The sequence below is a fragment of the Coregonus lavaretus genome (assembly GCF_964263955.1).
Source record: "Coregonus lavaretus genome assembly, chromosome: 17".
NCBI classification, from domain to species: domain Eukaryota; kingdom Metazoa; phylum Chordata; class Actinopteri; order Salmoniformes; family Salmonidae; genus Coregonus; species Coregonus lavaretus.
In genome coordinates this window covers 37,826,847-37,844,344 of record NC_140004.1, presented here as the reverse complement: position 1 = coordinate 37,844,344, position 17,498 = coordinate 37,826,847, and the positions used below count along the sequence as shown (strand labels likewise).

Below are 17,498 nucleotides of genomic sequence, written 5' to 3'. Positions count from 1 at the left end.
CGGAGCTCCTTCTCCCGGTGCAAAGGATGCTTTCAGCTGCCACATAGTAATTGAATTAGTTGGGAGGGGAGGGCTTTTGTTTTGCGAGTGTGACGCCCATTCAAAATTCAAACCAATGGGATTATCCTCCGTTCGGCTGTAACCAAACCCACTCTCTGACAGTCAGCAACGAACTGCCTTTGCTCTCACTTTCCCTCTCGTCTCGTTGAATCTGAACATCAGATGAAAGAATCACATGAATCAACAGTGTTTTATTTTTTCTCTCCAATGGTTATATATGAAGAGAATGCAGTGGAATGCTGCCATTTGGGTTCCGGGTAAACAAGTTGCTCTACTGTCACCCAGCAGCAGCGCATGAGAGAGGCTCGAGGACGGACTCCTCCCCACCTCCCCGTGACACTTTCAAGACAGCGCTGAGAAAGGACAACAGCCTTTTTCGGCCAGTCTGCGAACGGAGCATTGAGACAGCGTTACGTATAAACGACTTCACTACAGCCGGGGGTTGCCTATATGGCTTTCCAAAGTTCCATCTCTGAAAACGGTGACATCTGACGGACTCGAGCTTTAGCGCAACATTGCTCCGATTCTTTTCTCATTCTTGGACTTGGACTTACCCTCTGCGCTGTTGATTCCCAGCGAGCAGTCCTGACACGGATCCAGCTCAGCGCATGCCATAACCTTACAGAGACTGCTGTATTAGAGGAGCATTTTAACCACCGTTTTATACATCTGACTACCTGTATTGATATCCCTTTTTGTACATTTGTGTGAAAAAAATGTGTTTGCCCAAGGAGTGATTTTTACGTGTCCTGGAACCGTCAAAGCTGACGTCCCATGAACACATCATAAAACTGGATCCGGACACAACCTGAACGAGAAGCACTACACACAGTGACACTCGCATTTGGTAACTTCACCTGCTACGGTCGTCAATTAATATTAACCAAGTGACCAGCAAGGCGTCATCTATATCGCAGGTTGCGCTATCAAAGCCCTTTACACGTAGGGGTGTAGGCGACAGCGATTTTATGTGGCATTGAATTGTGTCTTGCCTATTTCTGCCATTCATAAGCTGCGACAGAGGAAAGAAAAAGCACACAAATGTAAACGAAAGAAGGCATCTCTCCTGCTGAAGTGTACCTAGAACTGACTGATCGTGCAGTCACCCCGCATCGAAGAGGAATACGTGCCGAACTTTGCTGTAGTGATGTTGAAAGTGGAGATGGTGCTATTTGTCTTTCTGGTGCTATGGATGTGTGTATTCAGCCAGGAGCCCAGCTCCAAGGTGGTGGCCGACCGGTATGCCGTCTTCTGGAACCGAACCAACCCCAGGTAGGTGCCACTCAGAGCGGCCAGTGGGGCCGAAGGGAGTCGATGTTGTCTCTGTGGTCTCCACACTGGCCGGGGCGGCTCGTGTGGACCAATACGTTTCGGTCGATTAAATATGTGTATAGCCTTTTATTTAAGGTATAGAGTACTGCTTATTGAACAGTTCTCTCTGATGGGTTATAGGTTATTTCCCAGAAATGTGGGTAGCCTATTGGTGCAACAGAACACAACCTGTGCGCACACGGTTGAATATAGGCTAACCTATTTGGGATACAGTCTACGCTGAATTGTTTTCAGTCAACAGTAATCAAGTCAAGTTGATCAAATCTGGTATATTGTCATAATAAGCCTATGAGATGTGTCACCCGAAAAGCTCACGGTTGGAGAGTAATCTCTTGCGTGTTCCAGTGTCTGCATTGCGTGTTTGTGAATCGAACACCCGCATGAGTTTGGGCGCTAGTGCCGGTCTTCTGAATAGGCCCCGGGTTAAATCATGGAACATTATTTGTGGGTTAATTCGAATGGATTAAAGCCTACTGTTGGAGCATGTAGGATAGTGCGTGGACCATTGCGTAGGTCTACATCTCTCATCTTTGAATGAGCGGGATGCAACTCAGCAAGTGCTGTCATTTCACGGATAAGATGGCCCTATGATTAACCCATACTTCTGATTTCCGAGAACAGCAAGCGGGCGAAAATGTTACAATTTAGATGTTGCATGTGAGCGGGAAGCGCTCAAGTATGTTTTGGCACTAGTTGTAGGCAAGGACACATGTGTGGGTCGCTCTTACAATTGAGAAGTTTATCAGAAATAGGCCTACTTAACCAGGAATAAAGCTTCGCGAGGCTGAACTTAATTTAATACGCCAGTTAGCAGACGCTTTTATCCAAAGGGATTTACATTCATGTGCGCATACATTTTTACGTATGGGTGGTCCCGGGGATCGAACCCACTACCCTGGCATTACAAGCGCCATGCTCTACCAATTGAGCTACAGAGGACCACAGATTTAGTCGTTTAATCTCTTGTCTTTTATTTTGATCATGATATGCACTGTTCACCAGTGATTTATCCAATCCACTTGTTGTTCTTATTCGGAAAACATGTTTTAAACCAGTGAAAAAAGTTAAGCTCCTCTGGATTGTAACCCAAACATGTTCTCACCGACTTTGAATTATATAATTCTGCGATTATTATAATTTATAGGTTTAAATGGTTAAATTATAGATATTTAATTTATATGAAAATACAGTAATTCAATTGAAGGTTGACTGATTGTAAAAGCAGCAACTTTTGCTGCACTAAATCAATCTACTTCCTGCGAGCATAGGTATTGTCATACAGTCTAAAACCACAAACATGAAAATAAGTTGATCATCAATATATCAAATGTAGGACATATACACAGTATTATTAGCCTATGACCAGAATAGTTTGGCAACCTTGAATCATTGATAGTTTACATTGAGGGACGAATTCATAACAAACCAATGCCCACATTTTGCCCAAAATAAACCCATTTAATTGATTTCACAGATATGAAATGATTTAATGAACTTTATTTTCTTAAATATTGAGTAAGGATGTTGCACATCTAGCCTACGTTATGATGCATTATATTCTAAAACTTTTCCACAAAGTAGGTGATATCACCAAACATTGTGCAAAATACATATTTTTTTCAGTGGAAAAAAATATTTGTCTTGATGAATTAAAACAGCATTGAAGTTGATAGAGAGAGAAAAGAGACTGCATTTGGGTTTCACACACATTGTTATCTAATATAGGATTAAGACGTGGTGTGTCTGTGTATTATTCATTATCATATTCTTGAAAATATATTGAGTGGTAGGCTACAATGAAGCACCCATGTATTAGTATTACATAGTGAGAATAAGGTCAGCGTAGGTTGACATTTACATTTCCTTGAGCCCATAGCATAGAAAGTATAGCTATTGACATTTTCCAAATACAGAGGGTCATACTGTACATGTCATAAAATATTTGGAAGTAAATATATCACATTTTCACACTTCACATAGTCAAAAGTGTATTTGCTTATCATATTTAGCTTATTGTATGTGTTATTCTAACTGCAAAAGAGTATTTTACTTTCCATATGGCTATATATTAACCCTAGTCTGATTTTTTCCAATTAAGTTTTTGCTGTTCACTCACTCAACTGACAAAAGTATTTAGTATTTGTTGAATGGATCACATAATCTTATTCTCCAACTACATACAAAGTATTTTATCATAGCTACACAGACATTGTTTTATAACTATTTATATTCAGTTTGAAGTTTCCGAAAAAATATGAATGCTGAGAGCAATTAGTGGTCAGGCTACAAGTGGATCTATGCCGGAATCACTGGATCGGATTTCTGCCGGAATCACTGAATCACTGGACCTTAACACCGGATCATCGCAACTAGCTAGCTGCAACCGAATGGATGTTGCTGGCTAATCACCACCACCCTCGAAGCAAGCACCAGTTAGCCTTGATGTGGTTTCAACAGATTTCCCGTTGCGACGACCACGAAGATCCATCTGCTAGCCCCGGCCCGATAGCACACGCAATCAACAGCCGTGCTTCCTGCTCGCCTGTGCTGTAGCAGCCATTCATTGGACACTGTGCTAACAAACCTCCAAACTAGCTTCAATGCCATACAACACTCCTTCCATAGCCTCCAACTGCTCCTAAACACTAGTAAAACTAAATGCATGCTCTTCAATCGAACACTGCTTGCACCCGCCTGCCCAACTAGAATCACTACTCTCGGCTGGTCTGACTTAGAATATGTGGACAACTACAAATACCTAGGTGTCTGGTTAGACTGTAAACTATCCTTCCAGGCTCACATTAAGCATCTCCAATCCAAAGGTAAATCTAGATTCGGCTTCCTATTTCGCAACAAAGCCTCCTTCACTCATGCTGCCAAACATGCCCTCGTAAAACTGACTATCCTACCGATCCTTGACTTCGGCGATGTCATTTACAAAATAGCCTCCAACACTCTACTCAGCAAATTGGATGTAGTATATCACAGTGCCATCCGTTTTGTCACCAAAGCCCCATATAATACCCACCATTGTGACCTGTACGCTCTCGTTGGCAGGCCCTCACTACATATTCGTCGCCAAACTCACTGGCTCCAGGTCATCTATAAATCACTGCTAGGCAAATCCCCGCCTTATCTTAGCTCATTGGTCACCATAGCAACACCCACCCGTAGTATGCGCTCCAGCAGGTATATCTCACTGGTCATCCCCAAAGCCAACACCTCCTTTGGCCGCCATTCCTTCCAGTTCTCTGCTGCTAATGACTGGAATGAACTGCAAACATCTCTGAACCTGGAGACTCTTATCTCCTTCACTAACTTTAAGCATCAGTTGTCAGAGCACCTTACCGATCACTGCACCTGTACACAGCCCATCTGTAATTAGCCCACTCAACTACCTCTCCCCATATTGTTATTTATTTTGCTCATTTGCGCCCCAGTATCTCTATTTGCACATCTTCTTCTGCACATCTATCACTCCAGTTTTAATACTAAATTGTAATTATTTTGCACTATGGCCTATTTATTGCCTTACCTCCATAACTTACTACATTTGCACACACTGTATATACATTTTCTATTGTGTTATTGACTGTATGTTTTGTTTTATCCCATGTGTAACAACCCATGTGTTGTTGTTGTTTTTATCACACTGCTTTGCTTTATCTTGGCCAGTTGTTTATTTGTGTGTCGCTTTGTTCAATGGAAGTAATGCACATTTAAGCTCAATCTGATGTGTTAAACTGATAGACACAGTTTCATTAGGGTGCACATTTTTCACAAAGATTTTGACTGGCGGCTCTGTGGACCGCTTGATTTACTCCAGATGTGCTGACAGTTTGCTTAGTTCCAGTGGAAGAAAAAATAAAGCTACAGAAATTAAAACTTTTGAGTAAACTAAATCCCTGGTTGAGAGTTGAAATTGAAGGAAAGCAAAACAGAACTGTGGAGAAGTGAGCTAGCTCCAATAGTGTTGAACTCTTGTGTCTTGTAAAATCTGAGTAATAGATTGTTTCCCTCGTCTTGTTTCTGAACTCCTGACTAGCCCGAGGACAGGAAACAGGTTCTGTGAAAGGCTTTAATAATGTTAGTCATTCCCTTCTACTTACACTAATCAAGTTTGTTTGACTCTCAACTAGTGTTGGGCGGTATCTAGATTTTCATACCTTCATACCGTTCCTGTACCATACGAGGGTATATGGTATTACTGCAGTGCACACAAGGGGCGGTATTCGCCCCCCCCCCAAAAAAGCACAAAACAAATTTAGGGAGCAGGGATCTTGATCCAGGAGGAGATAGATTGTCTCTGCTGTAACCAAGAAGCCTTATCTTGCAAGCTAGTCACTTAGCTAGCAAGTTCTCTCTCTCTCTCTCTCTCTCTCTCTCTCTCCTCTCTCTCTTTTCTCTTTTTTTTCTCTCTCTCTCTCTCTTCTCTGTCTCGCTCTCTCTCCTCTCTCTCTTTTCTCTTTTTTTCTCTCTCTCTCTCTCTTCTCTGTCTCTCTCCTCTCTCTCTTTTCTCATTTTCTCTCTCTCTCTCTCTCTCTCTCTCTCAGTCCCTGCGATTATTTCTGATGTCCTTAATGGACAGTTTTTCTCTCTCAGGATTCTACTTATTATTCACTTTTTCTTTCTATCTTTCTTAATCTCAGTACCTTCAGTATTGAGTCACTTTGTTTTCTCTAAGGAGGTTCCTGCTGTCCTGCTGGTGAGAGCTCTTCCCTCTCGCAACCTCTTCCTTCTCCTCCTCCCTCTCTCCCTCTCCCACACTGGGACCAGAAAATGAATGAATACAATTAGATATTTCAGGAGTCCCTACACGGACCCAGCTAGCGCTAGCTGGACAGAGGTCACGCACGCACACACACACACTCACAGAGACCCCCCCCCCCCCCCCCACACACACACACACACAGAAATAATACAACACAAAGCTAGCCAGAGTCTGCCAGAGAACATTGAGGTGTGTGTGTGTGAGATTTACAAAAGTACATATGGACTTTGGAATTTACATCCCGAATGGACTGAGCTAAAATGATTTTGACCCCAAACCTGATCGGCTGGCCTCCCTCATAGCTCTCAGGCCACTCTGTGCATGTCTCTGTGCTATGTGAAGAATGGGCCGGGAGGTCACCAGGGGCTTGTTCCCTCTCCTCCACACTCTCGCAAACCTCTCATAATTACATCTCTCCCGGTTGGACTTCTCATTACCTGTCACTGAGCCACGGGACGTGACAAACTATCTGTCACTGTGTGTGTGTATGTGCTGACTGTGCACTAACACAGACACGGTACATATTCAGACTGTAGAGGGAATGCCGGTCTCCAGACCCCGTGGTCTATACCGTAACGGTATCCATAGGAGACTATGGGTTCAAAACCCAATACGGCCTTGTTTATTTACATTACTTATAATTTTTGGTTACAATTCCTTGTCTTATTTAATAGCATATTTATTTACATGAAAGATTTTAGATTAAATTCCATGTCCAATTTAATAGTGGATTTGAGTTGCGTTTTAAATGAATTTGACCCCAATGCTGTACACACATTCACTATCCTCTGCCCTCATTTTCTATACCGTCAGACTTTTTTTTCCATCAGTAGGTTTTCTCTCTCCCCCTGTCTCTCACTGAAGGCTGATTAGTTCTCGTTAATGACCTCTTGCTCTGTTGTTCTTTCATCCCTGCAACGTCCGCAAGAGCAGGGTACACTCAACAGAAATGAAAAGAGAAAGCGAGAGAGAAGGGAGAGAGAGGGTGTTAGAGGGAGAGAGTGAGGAAGGGAGAGAGAGAGTGAGGAAGGGAGAGAGAGGGGGTTAGAGGGAGAGAGTGAGGAAGGGAGAGAGCAGTAGAGATACCACGTACAAGGTGTGACATATTATTAAATCAAACAGTTGTCTAAAGGATTCATGAAGAAACAAGAACTGAGAAGAGGATCCTTTGTGATATGAATCACTTTTTATTAGGCCTAAATAGCATTCACTACTTTTGGACAAAACCTGTTAACACAGCTCATTTTAATTTGACAAATAAATTGACCCAATACATTAATGAGGGTTTTACAACTTTTCTGGAAATGTATTTTTTCTGTAGGCCTACTCTTTGAATTCCGTAGTCATACAAGCCATACTAATATCTTTCCAAATTAAAGAGAGCCTTTTGAGAAAACTGAACACAGTGTTTGAACAAGTAACCTCTGTGTATTTTTGACTTAACTTATTATGCGGTCATAAGTAACAACAGCTTCATTTTCTACCTCTGAAGTGTATCCATGGTGGGCTGTTATAATGATAGAGAGAGGAGAACATAGCTCAGTAAAATAAGTGTGGGAGGATCAGCTGTTCTTCAGTGAGCCCTGGTCCTGAGCAGAGGTGAAGGCCTCTCGGCTTTGACACTGTTAGACGCCGAGCAGCAGGCAGAACAAGCAGCTTCACTGGGGTCTGTGGATGTCTTTCACTCGTTGGAGATTAGATTATCTTGCATATCATTGTGGAAAACATGCATTTCGGTGAAGAAGCTACACTTTTAGATTTTTTATTTGCAAATTTGATTTGTTTTTGTGAATTTTATATTGGTGGATTTTTATGTGGAAGTTAATTCTGATACATTTTTGTCCCAGTTAAAACATTATGTGCTGGTAGATAAATAACAGGAACATGAATATATGAAATATTTTCCTAAATTATTTAACTATTTTTCTACTCCTTGGAGGTTTCGGTTGTTGTTGCACTGGTAGGCTATAGATGGCTGTACTGTATTGTGGCTCTAACTCATTTCAATGTCCAGCTTTCTACTTTGTTTTGAGCTTAATCACTCCAACGTCATGTGCAGTGCTGAAACTCCACTATCGGCTGGTCCATCTCCATTCAGCTGCCCACTAATCCCCAGCTTTCACAGCAACGCTATAGCTTAACTTTCTTTTTTTTCTTTTTTTTTGTCATTTAGCAGACGCTCTTATCCAGAGCGACTTACAGTTAGTGAGTGCATACATTTTTTTCATACTGGCCCCCCGTGGGAATCTAACCCACAACCCTGGCGTTGCAAACGCCATGCTCTACCAACTGAGCTACACGGGACTACTTACTTAGAAACAATAAAGTATTAACCAGCTTACGCAACACCCACATGTGTCCGACCGTATACTATACTTTTATCAAATTCTGTCACAACATTGATTAAAATAACTTTCCCTGGGTTTTTTCTTTATTTCCCCAGGTTTGTTTTATCAAGCCCTAATGCGTTCTATCCCCCTGGTCTGAGTATAGTTTCTGTGTGTCAGGGTTCTCTGAGGTATAGGAGAGTATATGATTCTGGACCAGATCTCCCTATCCCAGCTCTAACCATTACCTATAGCCCTAAACACCATAAATGACTCTGGACCAGTTCTCAGGGGTAGATGGTAGATGCAGTTTATCAGTAACGCATGCTGTCTTTTGTCCTTGTTTCTCTAGAGCTCTGAATTACAATTATAGGAATATGTCTATTCTATGCATGTCTATGGGCATTATGCCTTTGTCTGGAGCTGTAGAGGCCCTCGCCGCCAGTCCTTGCCCCTACCCTTGGTCTCCCCTCAACCCCCAAACCCCCTCCGCCGTCCCTAGCAGAGTTCACCCCCCCCCCACCACCCCCTCCTCCCTAGCAGAGTACACCCCCACCCAGCCTCTGCCCTCCATAGGAGATCTGGAAGCAGCTGGTAGTGGCATGGAGTGCTCTACCTTCCCAGACCAGATGTGGGCGCTATTGTGCGGCTCACTCACCCCCCCCCAAACTCCAAACCCCTATCTGTCAATAATGTATCAGACACGGACACTCCTCTCCTCCACCCCTCCAATCCTTCCGTTGAGTGTATGGTGACTGTATGGGTCATGCATTGTTTCAGTTTTGGGTGAGGACGGGTTGACTGGAACTTGTAGTAACTCAACATTGCCACACATGGCACCAGTTCTTTATGCCCTGTGTCAACATAGAGAGAGGAGTCCAAAAACATAACTTGCATTTTATGTTCTGTGTCTGTTTTAGACTTATTACATTTATGCTGAGGTCAGGCATATAGACATATTTTCAAGAAAAACACATTTCTTTGTGATTACATTCTTTTGAGCTTTTGATCAAGTGTAGTAAAATTATTTTTTCATTTATTTGATGTCAACAAGCTCATTTAGTCTTGCTTGATTTGTTTTCTGTGTTCTGCTGTTAAACTAATTTACACTCAAAGTTAAATTGCATTTTGACGCAATAACATCATTTGCATGAAAAGACCAGAAGGGCATGATTAAATGATTGATTTTCTTTTTGTCGTCACCATTTTCTGTGCAACTGGAAAATCTGACTGGCCGAGACCGACCATTTGAGACCCTCGGATTTACCAGACCCATTTTCCACAGATAATTCCTTTCATGGTACACTGACTTCGGACATTCACAGACATTTTCCTTATTTAACTTGGGGGCTGGCTGGCTTGTGGTGCGGGGGAGTGAGTGGATGTTGTTCTAGCTGGGTTGTGGAGCAGTGTGGAGAATGGATCCTAGAAGACGACACATCTCCAGAACAAATACCTAATTGACGAGAGAGCGAGAGAGAGAGAGAGATGGTTGACAGCACACTCTGCAATAGATTCATGAAAAGTCACCAACGTTAGAACAGCCAGCTGCCTTGGTCATGGTTTCCCTTCTCCTCAGTCTGACTGTCATTGTCTGCTGGGTTTATTCCCAAATATCCATCTCCATGAGTAGAGGCCATGCATTACTGAGTGCTGCTTCTATGTGGGAAGAATATTACATTCAAGAAGGAAGTGTTTGCACATCTTATTGTACTGTAGTTCCAGTTGCCTGAATAAAAATGCTGAATATGTTGTTGCGCCACAAAGTGTTAAGGGAATATACTGTTTTTATCATACTGTACCTTTGTCAGAGGGACAGAGTATATCCACCTCCACACCTGTGTATAGTCAGTTAGAGCCACTGAAATCCCATATTCAGTCTCAGTCTCAGCGTGTGGGTTTTGGAAGCAGGACGATGGTCTGTTTGTCTGCTTCAGTCTAGCGTAGATAATGCGATTGTTGGCGTATCAGTCGATGGACCAGACATTGTTTTTAATAAGAACACCCCTTTATATTTCCTCTCTCAATTCCATGTCCCTAAACACAAGCAAATAAACAAGGCTTTCACCTCGCTCAGCCTCCGCTGCTTAAAGGGGAGAGAGGCACCACAAAACAGTTTCCAAACTCCCTCCAAATACAACATACACACACACACACACACACGCGCGCGCGCGCAGCAGCAGCGGTCGAGTCTTTCTCTCTGGCCGGGTTCTGACAGGCTGAAAGGCAGTCACTGTTCTCCTCTCTGTCCTCTCTCTCTTGGCTGAAAGTAGGCATGCCCTTAAAACGGAGGGAGAAAAGGAGGGAGAGAAGGGAGTTGGAGGGGTTGATGAGGGAGGAGTGGGGGCCACAGCTGAAGTTGTAGCACGTTCACGGAGGAGAGAAAGACAGGAGAGGAAGAGATGGGGGAAGGCAGAGTCTTTATAACCGAGGCTGAGGAGAGTGTTGAGGAGGTGGCTCTGTATACAACAAGATCTCATAGTTTCCCTTTGGAATTCGATGTATTATGGATGAACGTCTATTTTCTACGCATTAATTATGCGTGGTTACAGGGTTAATTCCGTGTGGTTACAGGTTAAAACAGAAACAACTCAAATGTTAACAGTTTAGGCATTAATTTCGAGAGGTTAAGGTTAGGGCTATGGTTTGGGGAAGGCTTAAAACAAAATAATTAAAAATGATGTGCTATTACCATCAAGTATCATCAAGTATTCTCACGGCTTGCTATTGGTCTAAACAATGCGCTCCGGCTCTGAGCATCACGCGTTCATGCCCAGTGCTGGGCAATCTTTTTTCTTCTTCTTTTTTTTGTGTGCAAATTAAGGCATATCGTTTTCTCAGGACCTTTTCAAACATCCGAAATTGAAGTCTATTTTTAGTGATCAGGCTGCTGTATACTCCTCACACCCTTATTTGTCCCTCTCTCATCACTCGTTTCACACCTCAGTTTCCCTCCCTTTCTGCCTCTCTTTTTGCCTTCTCGTTCCCCCCTCTCCCTCCCTCCATGCCCTCCATGCCCGCCATCTCTGTCCGTTGTTGCCAAAAGGTTAAAGATGTGCTTGGCTGTGTGACTGGCTGGAGGGTGGTTGGATGGCTGGTTCTCTGCTTCTCAGGGGCAGATGTTGGTGGCGTCACCCAGCGGGCTGGGCTCCAGTGACGGAGGGGTAGGATGGTTCTATGCAGGAAGGATGAACCCTTCTCCAGTTCAGGACCCATGCTTTGTCTCTCTTTTGCTGCTAACACTCCCACACAGTGTGTGTGTGTGTGTGTGTGTGTGTGTGTGTGTCTGAGGAGAGTGTGGAGTGATTTCCACTCAATACCATAAAAAAACAAATGATCTTTCAGACCTCTCATTATTTTCTTTAACCATTGTTTAATCTTCTGTACAGACAAATCCTCAACTCCTGTTTAAAAATTGATACTATAGCAAGGAATGTGATTATCTTAGCTGTGTCTCCCTCACCCCTGGGTTTGATATGTGTTTGATGTTTGAGATGAAGCATGTGTGTCATTATCCTTACCTGACCCCTGCTCTGGGGCTCTGGTTTTTTTTAAACTCATTTTTACCTCACTGCTTTCTCCGTTGAGATAGAGGGTGATAGTTCTCGTGTGTGTGTGCGTGTGTGTGTGTTTTCTACCAAACAGGGGAAGCAATTAGTCCATGGAATGTGTGTTAAATCCTATCCTCACTCTCTCCTCTCAGCTCCTCATGGCCCAGTTTTGGTTGGCTGGATAATTCAAAACATTATCCCAGATAACCAAATATGACACCACAACGAACATGAGCGTATGCACACATGCAGAACATACCACACACACACTCAACGGCTTTGCTCTTTTTAAGAAGTAGAGTTCATATTTTTTGTGGAGCTCAAGTTGCTGGCGTCCCTGTATTTATTTTCTATGTGAATTCTTACACACAAAATCTCTTCAGAGTGAGTGTGGAGTGAAGCCCGTACCCAGGCCTTTGAAAGCCATGCAGCCTATCCCAGCCTGTCCCATAGCTGCTGCTGCTGCTGCTACCCAGGGTATGAGCAGGGAGTCACTGAGAAGATTAAAAAGCCATCAGTTCATTGTCCTGAGACACAAAACCTCTTCCTCTCAAATCCCCCCCATCCTTCTATTCTTCCTCTACTCCCTCCTCCTTCCCTCCCTCCCTCCTTCCCTCCTTTCTTAGAAACCCTGGGCATTCATATTAATCAGTTTTAAAGGCTAATGAGATGAGAGACTTAAGGGGAGCCCCCTTAGTGCCCTAAGCCCCCTGGATAAACAGAAGTGATGAACGGGCCAGGGGCTACAGCCTCCTATGTGTGTTTCTTTAAGGATCACTACACACTTCAGTTTTCAATACTCTTTGTTTGGTACAAAAGTCCAGTCAGAATTGTGAAATGCAGTAAAGCATTTTTTTTTTCGGAATATTTTTTGGGAAAATGGTGGTGTGTTGTGGTGTGGTGTGTTGTGGTGGTGGAATGATGTTTGGGGGAAAAGATAATCGATGTTGAGACTTGATCTGGTTGTTTGTAAGGTGTTTGGGTGTTTGAGAAACATGCCTTTTTCTTTCCCTCTCTCTGTCTCTGTCTCTGTCTGTCTCTCTCTGTCTCTCTCGGTCTGTCTCTGTCTGTCTCTCTCTGTCTCTCTCTGTCTCTGTCTGTCTCTCTCTCTCTGTCTGTCTCTCTCTGTCTCTCTCTATCTCTCTCTGTCTGTCTCTGTCACTCTGTCTGTCTCTCTGTCTCTCTCTGTCTCTGTCTCTCTCTGTCTCTCTCTATCTCTCTCCCTGAGATTACTAGCAGATGTGTCAGTAATAAGTATTGGGTTTTGGGGGTTCCTGCTGGGGTGACCCAGCATGCACTGTGTTAGGGTTAGGCCCAGTGTTGTGGCTGGCCTGGCTGACTGACGGCTGGCTAATACGCCTGTGTGTGTGTGTGAGTGAGAGCCACGCAAGCGAAAAGACATGGCGGTTCAGCGAGGAGAAATAAAAATGTTGCACCAGCCTTTCGAGCAGACGCATACAAAGGAGGAATGCTGGCAGCCATTTTTGAGCCAAACTATAAAGCCATACATGACGAGAGGTTTTAGAATTTTCAACTGTATAAAAAATGGCCCGAAATAACAGATGTGTGATTAAAGGAACTGTGCAGAGGGTAGTCTTCCTAAGAATATAAAATAATCTCAAATTAATCTGTGATTATGCCAATATTTCACCAGATGGAGGTGGGTCAATCACAGAGCAGAAATAGACAGACGCATGAAAGAATGCAATTGAATAACAAAATAAGGGCATTCAGACTTTATTTGATTTAAATGTCTGCAGCTGTACTGCTCTAAACATTTTCTTGTAGCAATGAATAGGCACACATTCTTGTTTCAGACATAATGTTAGGAGGAGTGTTTTTCTCTCTGTGTGGTTGGCTTTTGGTTTTGAAAAGGTCTCGTTGGAATATACAGTGGGCCGACTCAAGTTCCATACAGCACGGAACACACAGAACACTCCATCCAGTGTTTCAGAGTTACCATAGATCCAGAGTTCCGTCTCACCTGCTGTGCTCTGTACTCCTTAGCGTCAGAACTCCATGTCATTCATAGAACACGACCGGAGACATTCCAGCCAGGATTAGATGGGGGAGGTTGCAGGAGGAAGGAACAATGTTGGAACGGCATTGTTTGCCTCGCTAATGCGAAGGTCTTAAGTTATGCTGCTGCGTTCCTGTTGTTATTAATATAATAGGACCAATGTTTTGAAACACAGATCAATGAGAACTTAGTTTGCAATGAGAAATTATCCCTTTGCAATGAGTGTGCTATTTTGACTGGAATTGTGTTTTCTATTGTATTTTGTTATTTCTTATTTATTGGGAGATGTATTACTATTTGTTATTCACACTTTTTTTTATATATGTCCTTTTAATTTTAATTATATGAAATGTGTTTAATTCGTTGTAGTATATATATTTTGTAACACGATTCATTCATATTACTGGTATACAACTATATACTATAATATAATATAATATACAATCAGTGGCCAGTTTATTAGGTACACCCATCTAGTACCGGGTCGGACCCCCCTTTGCCTCCAGAACAGCCTTAATTCTTTGGGGCATGGGAAACATTGCTCAATTGGTATCAAAGGGCCTAATGTGTGCCAGGAAAACACTCCCCACACCAATACACCACCACCACCAGCCTGTACCGTTGACACCAGGCAGGATGGGGCCATGGACTCATGCTGCTTATGCCAAATCCTGACTCTGCCATCAACATGACGCAACAGGAACCAGGATTTGTCTGACCAGGCAATATTTTTCCACTCCTCAGTTGTCCAGTGTTGGTGATCGCGTGCCCACTGGAGCCGCTTCTTCAAGTTTTTAGTTGGTAGGACTGGAACCCGGTGTGGTCGTCTGCTACAATAGCCCATCTGTGACAAGGACCGATGAGTTGTGCATTCCGAGATGCTGTTTTGCACACCACTGTTGCACTGCGCTGTAATTTGCCTGTTTGTGGCCCGCCTGTTAGCTTGCACGATTCTTACCATTCTCCTTCGACCTCTCATCAACAAGCTGTTTTCGCCACAGGACTGCCGCTGACTGGATGTTTTTTGTTTGTCGCACCTAGGGCTGTTGCGGTGACCGTATTACCACCACGCCGGCGGTCATGAGTCATGAAGGCAGTCATATTCCATGTGACCGTTTAGTCACGGTAATTAGTCTTCTCCAAGCTCTGATGCTGTTGATGGTCATTAGTAGCCTACCAAACCTGCTAACTGCCTGGTACTCAGCACTCTATTGTCCCTCTAATCACTCTGACATCAATGCAAATGTTATCGAACATCTAATCAAACACTTCATGAGAACCCATGAGCTCATGTTGCGCAACATTTCTATAGGCTATGCAATTACGTGAGAAAGCAGAGTGATGGCCTCTATTAAAAAGAGGAGGATCCCATCAGCTTTCTATAGGCTAGGCCTGCTATATTTATTTCTCAACTTTCCTAATATTAAGCAAATTGCTTATCTTTCCAGCAGGAGTATAGCCTACCTGGTTGGCATGAAAATGAACCACGGGAAAAGCGTCCTCCATTCGCTATTTAAGTGTCTTTTTTCCAGCTGCCCCTGTTTCGAGACAGGTGCATGATAATGGTCCATTCTAAATCAAAACAAATTTCACTCATATATTATTTTGTATATGTAAAGACAAGATTAAATTAAGAATAGTCTGATGGGTGACAATATTTGCCTATCACTTGTGAATGGTATATTATCACTTGTGAATGATGCCCAGCATAAGGCAAGAAACAATGCCTTTTTTTTGCGACTTTTTCTAATCATAGTCGCACACCTCATGTAGCCTAGCCCATAGGCCTATATGTTTTGATAAGGTTTGTATCACAACTAATCTAGCCAAATAAATTCTTAAAATTAAGCACATTAATCTGCTTTACAAGGGGTGTAGAGCCTAACTGACATACATAAGCAGCGCGTGAGTTTCAAGTTTGGGGAAAATAATTTTAACCATAAAAATGCACCTTTATAAGAGCATTACATGCATAATCACATTTGCGGTCACTTTTGATAATGGTGTTTTTCCGCTAATGGAACATTTGCGCTTATAGCCTACTGCCATGTGCGCATTGCTGCTCTTATAATGTGAATAAATAGCCTAATAGTTTATCAACATTTTAAGCTAAACGTTCTGATCTGTTGCGCCAGCCACATTGCATAAAGACGTTTTTTTGATGCTAGTGGTTGCATTAATTTGGGATCTATCGCATCCCACAACTGTCCCAGACTATGTTTGGAATATTGATTTATTGCACAGAATAGGTCAACTTTTGCACTATGGGGGATAGTAGATTGACATAGGCTTGTGCTTTTGCTGTTCGTTAGGCCGACTCATCATGTTGGCCGACGAAAAGTAAATGTGGACAGTTCTTCCAATATCTTCAATATGCACCTCGGAATGGAGGATGCGTCCCCGACGTGTCTGTCTTCACTTGCAGCCTGTGAGAATGACCCGATCATGTGATGAAGAGCCATGTGAGTGAGAGGTTCTTCGGAGCGCGCAGCACTCAGGGAGAAGGGCACAACGCAGCACTCAGGGAGAAAGGCACAACGCAGCACTCAGGAAGAAGGGCACAACACAGCACTCAGGGAGAAAGGCACAACGCAGCACTCAGGGAGAAGGGCACAACGCAGCACTCAGGGAGAAGGGCACAACGCAGCACTCAGGGAGAAAGGCACAACGCAGCACTCAGGGAGAAGGGCACAACGCAGCACTCAGGAAGAAGGGCACAACGCAGCACTCAGGAAGAAGGGCACAACGCAGCACTCAGGGAGAAGGGCACAACGCAGCACTCCGGGCCAAAGGCAAAACGGGCACTGGCCGCAAAAGGCATGGATTTTTTTAGGGTGCATTATGGCCACACAAAAGGGATGCCGCCATGAAATTTGAGGCATTATCAAGTACTTGTCAAATTGTTAATGAAAGGCAAATTAAGTGTTTACAGCCTGCACAAAAAACTAAGCAGAGCTCATGCCTTTCATGCAACTTTTTTCAAATCATAATTAGAGTCACATCATGCAGCCTTACAATGTATTAAAAATCTAAACATATTGCCCAATGTTTGTAGAACAACAAAAGTTACATTAAAACTCTAAATTATGCATATAGGATTACCTATTTCTTTGTTAACACAGACTAGCCTCATGTGCACACTCCCTGTCACGCCCTGGCTCGGGGGACTCTCGTATGTTGAGCCAGGGTGTTAGTTTCTATGTTTTGTGTTGTAGGTTGTGGGTCTAGTTTGTATTTCTATGTTGGCCTGAGTGACTCCCAATCAGAGGCAACGAGTGTCAGCTGGTTGTCTCTGATTGGGAGCCATATTTAAACTGTCTGTCTTTTCCTTTGTGTTTGTGGTTTCTTGTTCTTATTTGGTTTGTGTTAAACCGTAGACATCACGTTATCGTCTGTTGTTTTGATCGTGTGATCAGTATAATAAATAATATGTTCAC

The 17,498-nt window shown here is 43.2% G+C and overlaps 1 protein-coding gene across 1 annotated transcript in view; it reads left to right on the top strand.

The window, feature by feature from the left end:
- Positions 1-395: 395 nt before the first annotated feature.
- Positions 396-17,498, top strand: part of efna5b (ephrin-A5b) — a 138,321-nt gene continuing 121,218 nt past the window's right edge. Inside the window, exon 1 of the mRNA XM_084180378.1 lies at positions 396-1,332. Within this exon, the coding sequence (XP_084036504.1) occupies positions 1,208-1,332 (125 nt within the window). The 5' untranslated portion in view covers positions 396-1,207. The remainder of the gene's footprint in view (positions 1,333-17,498) is intronic.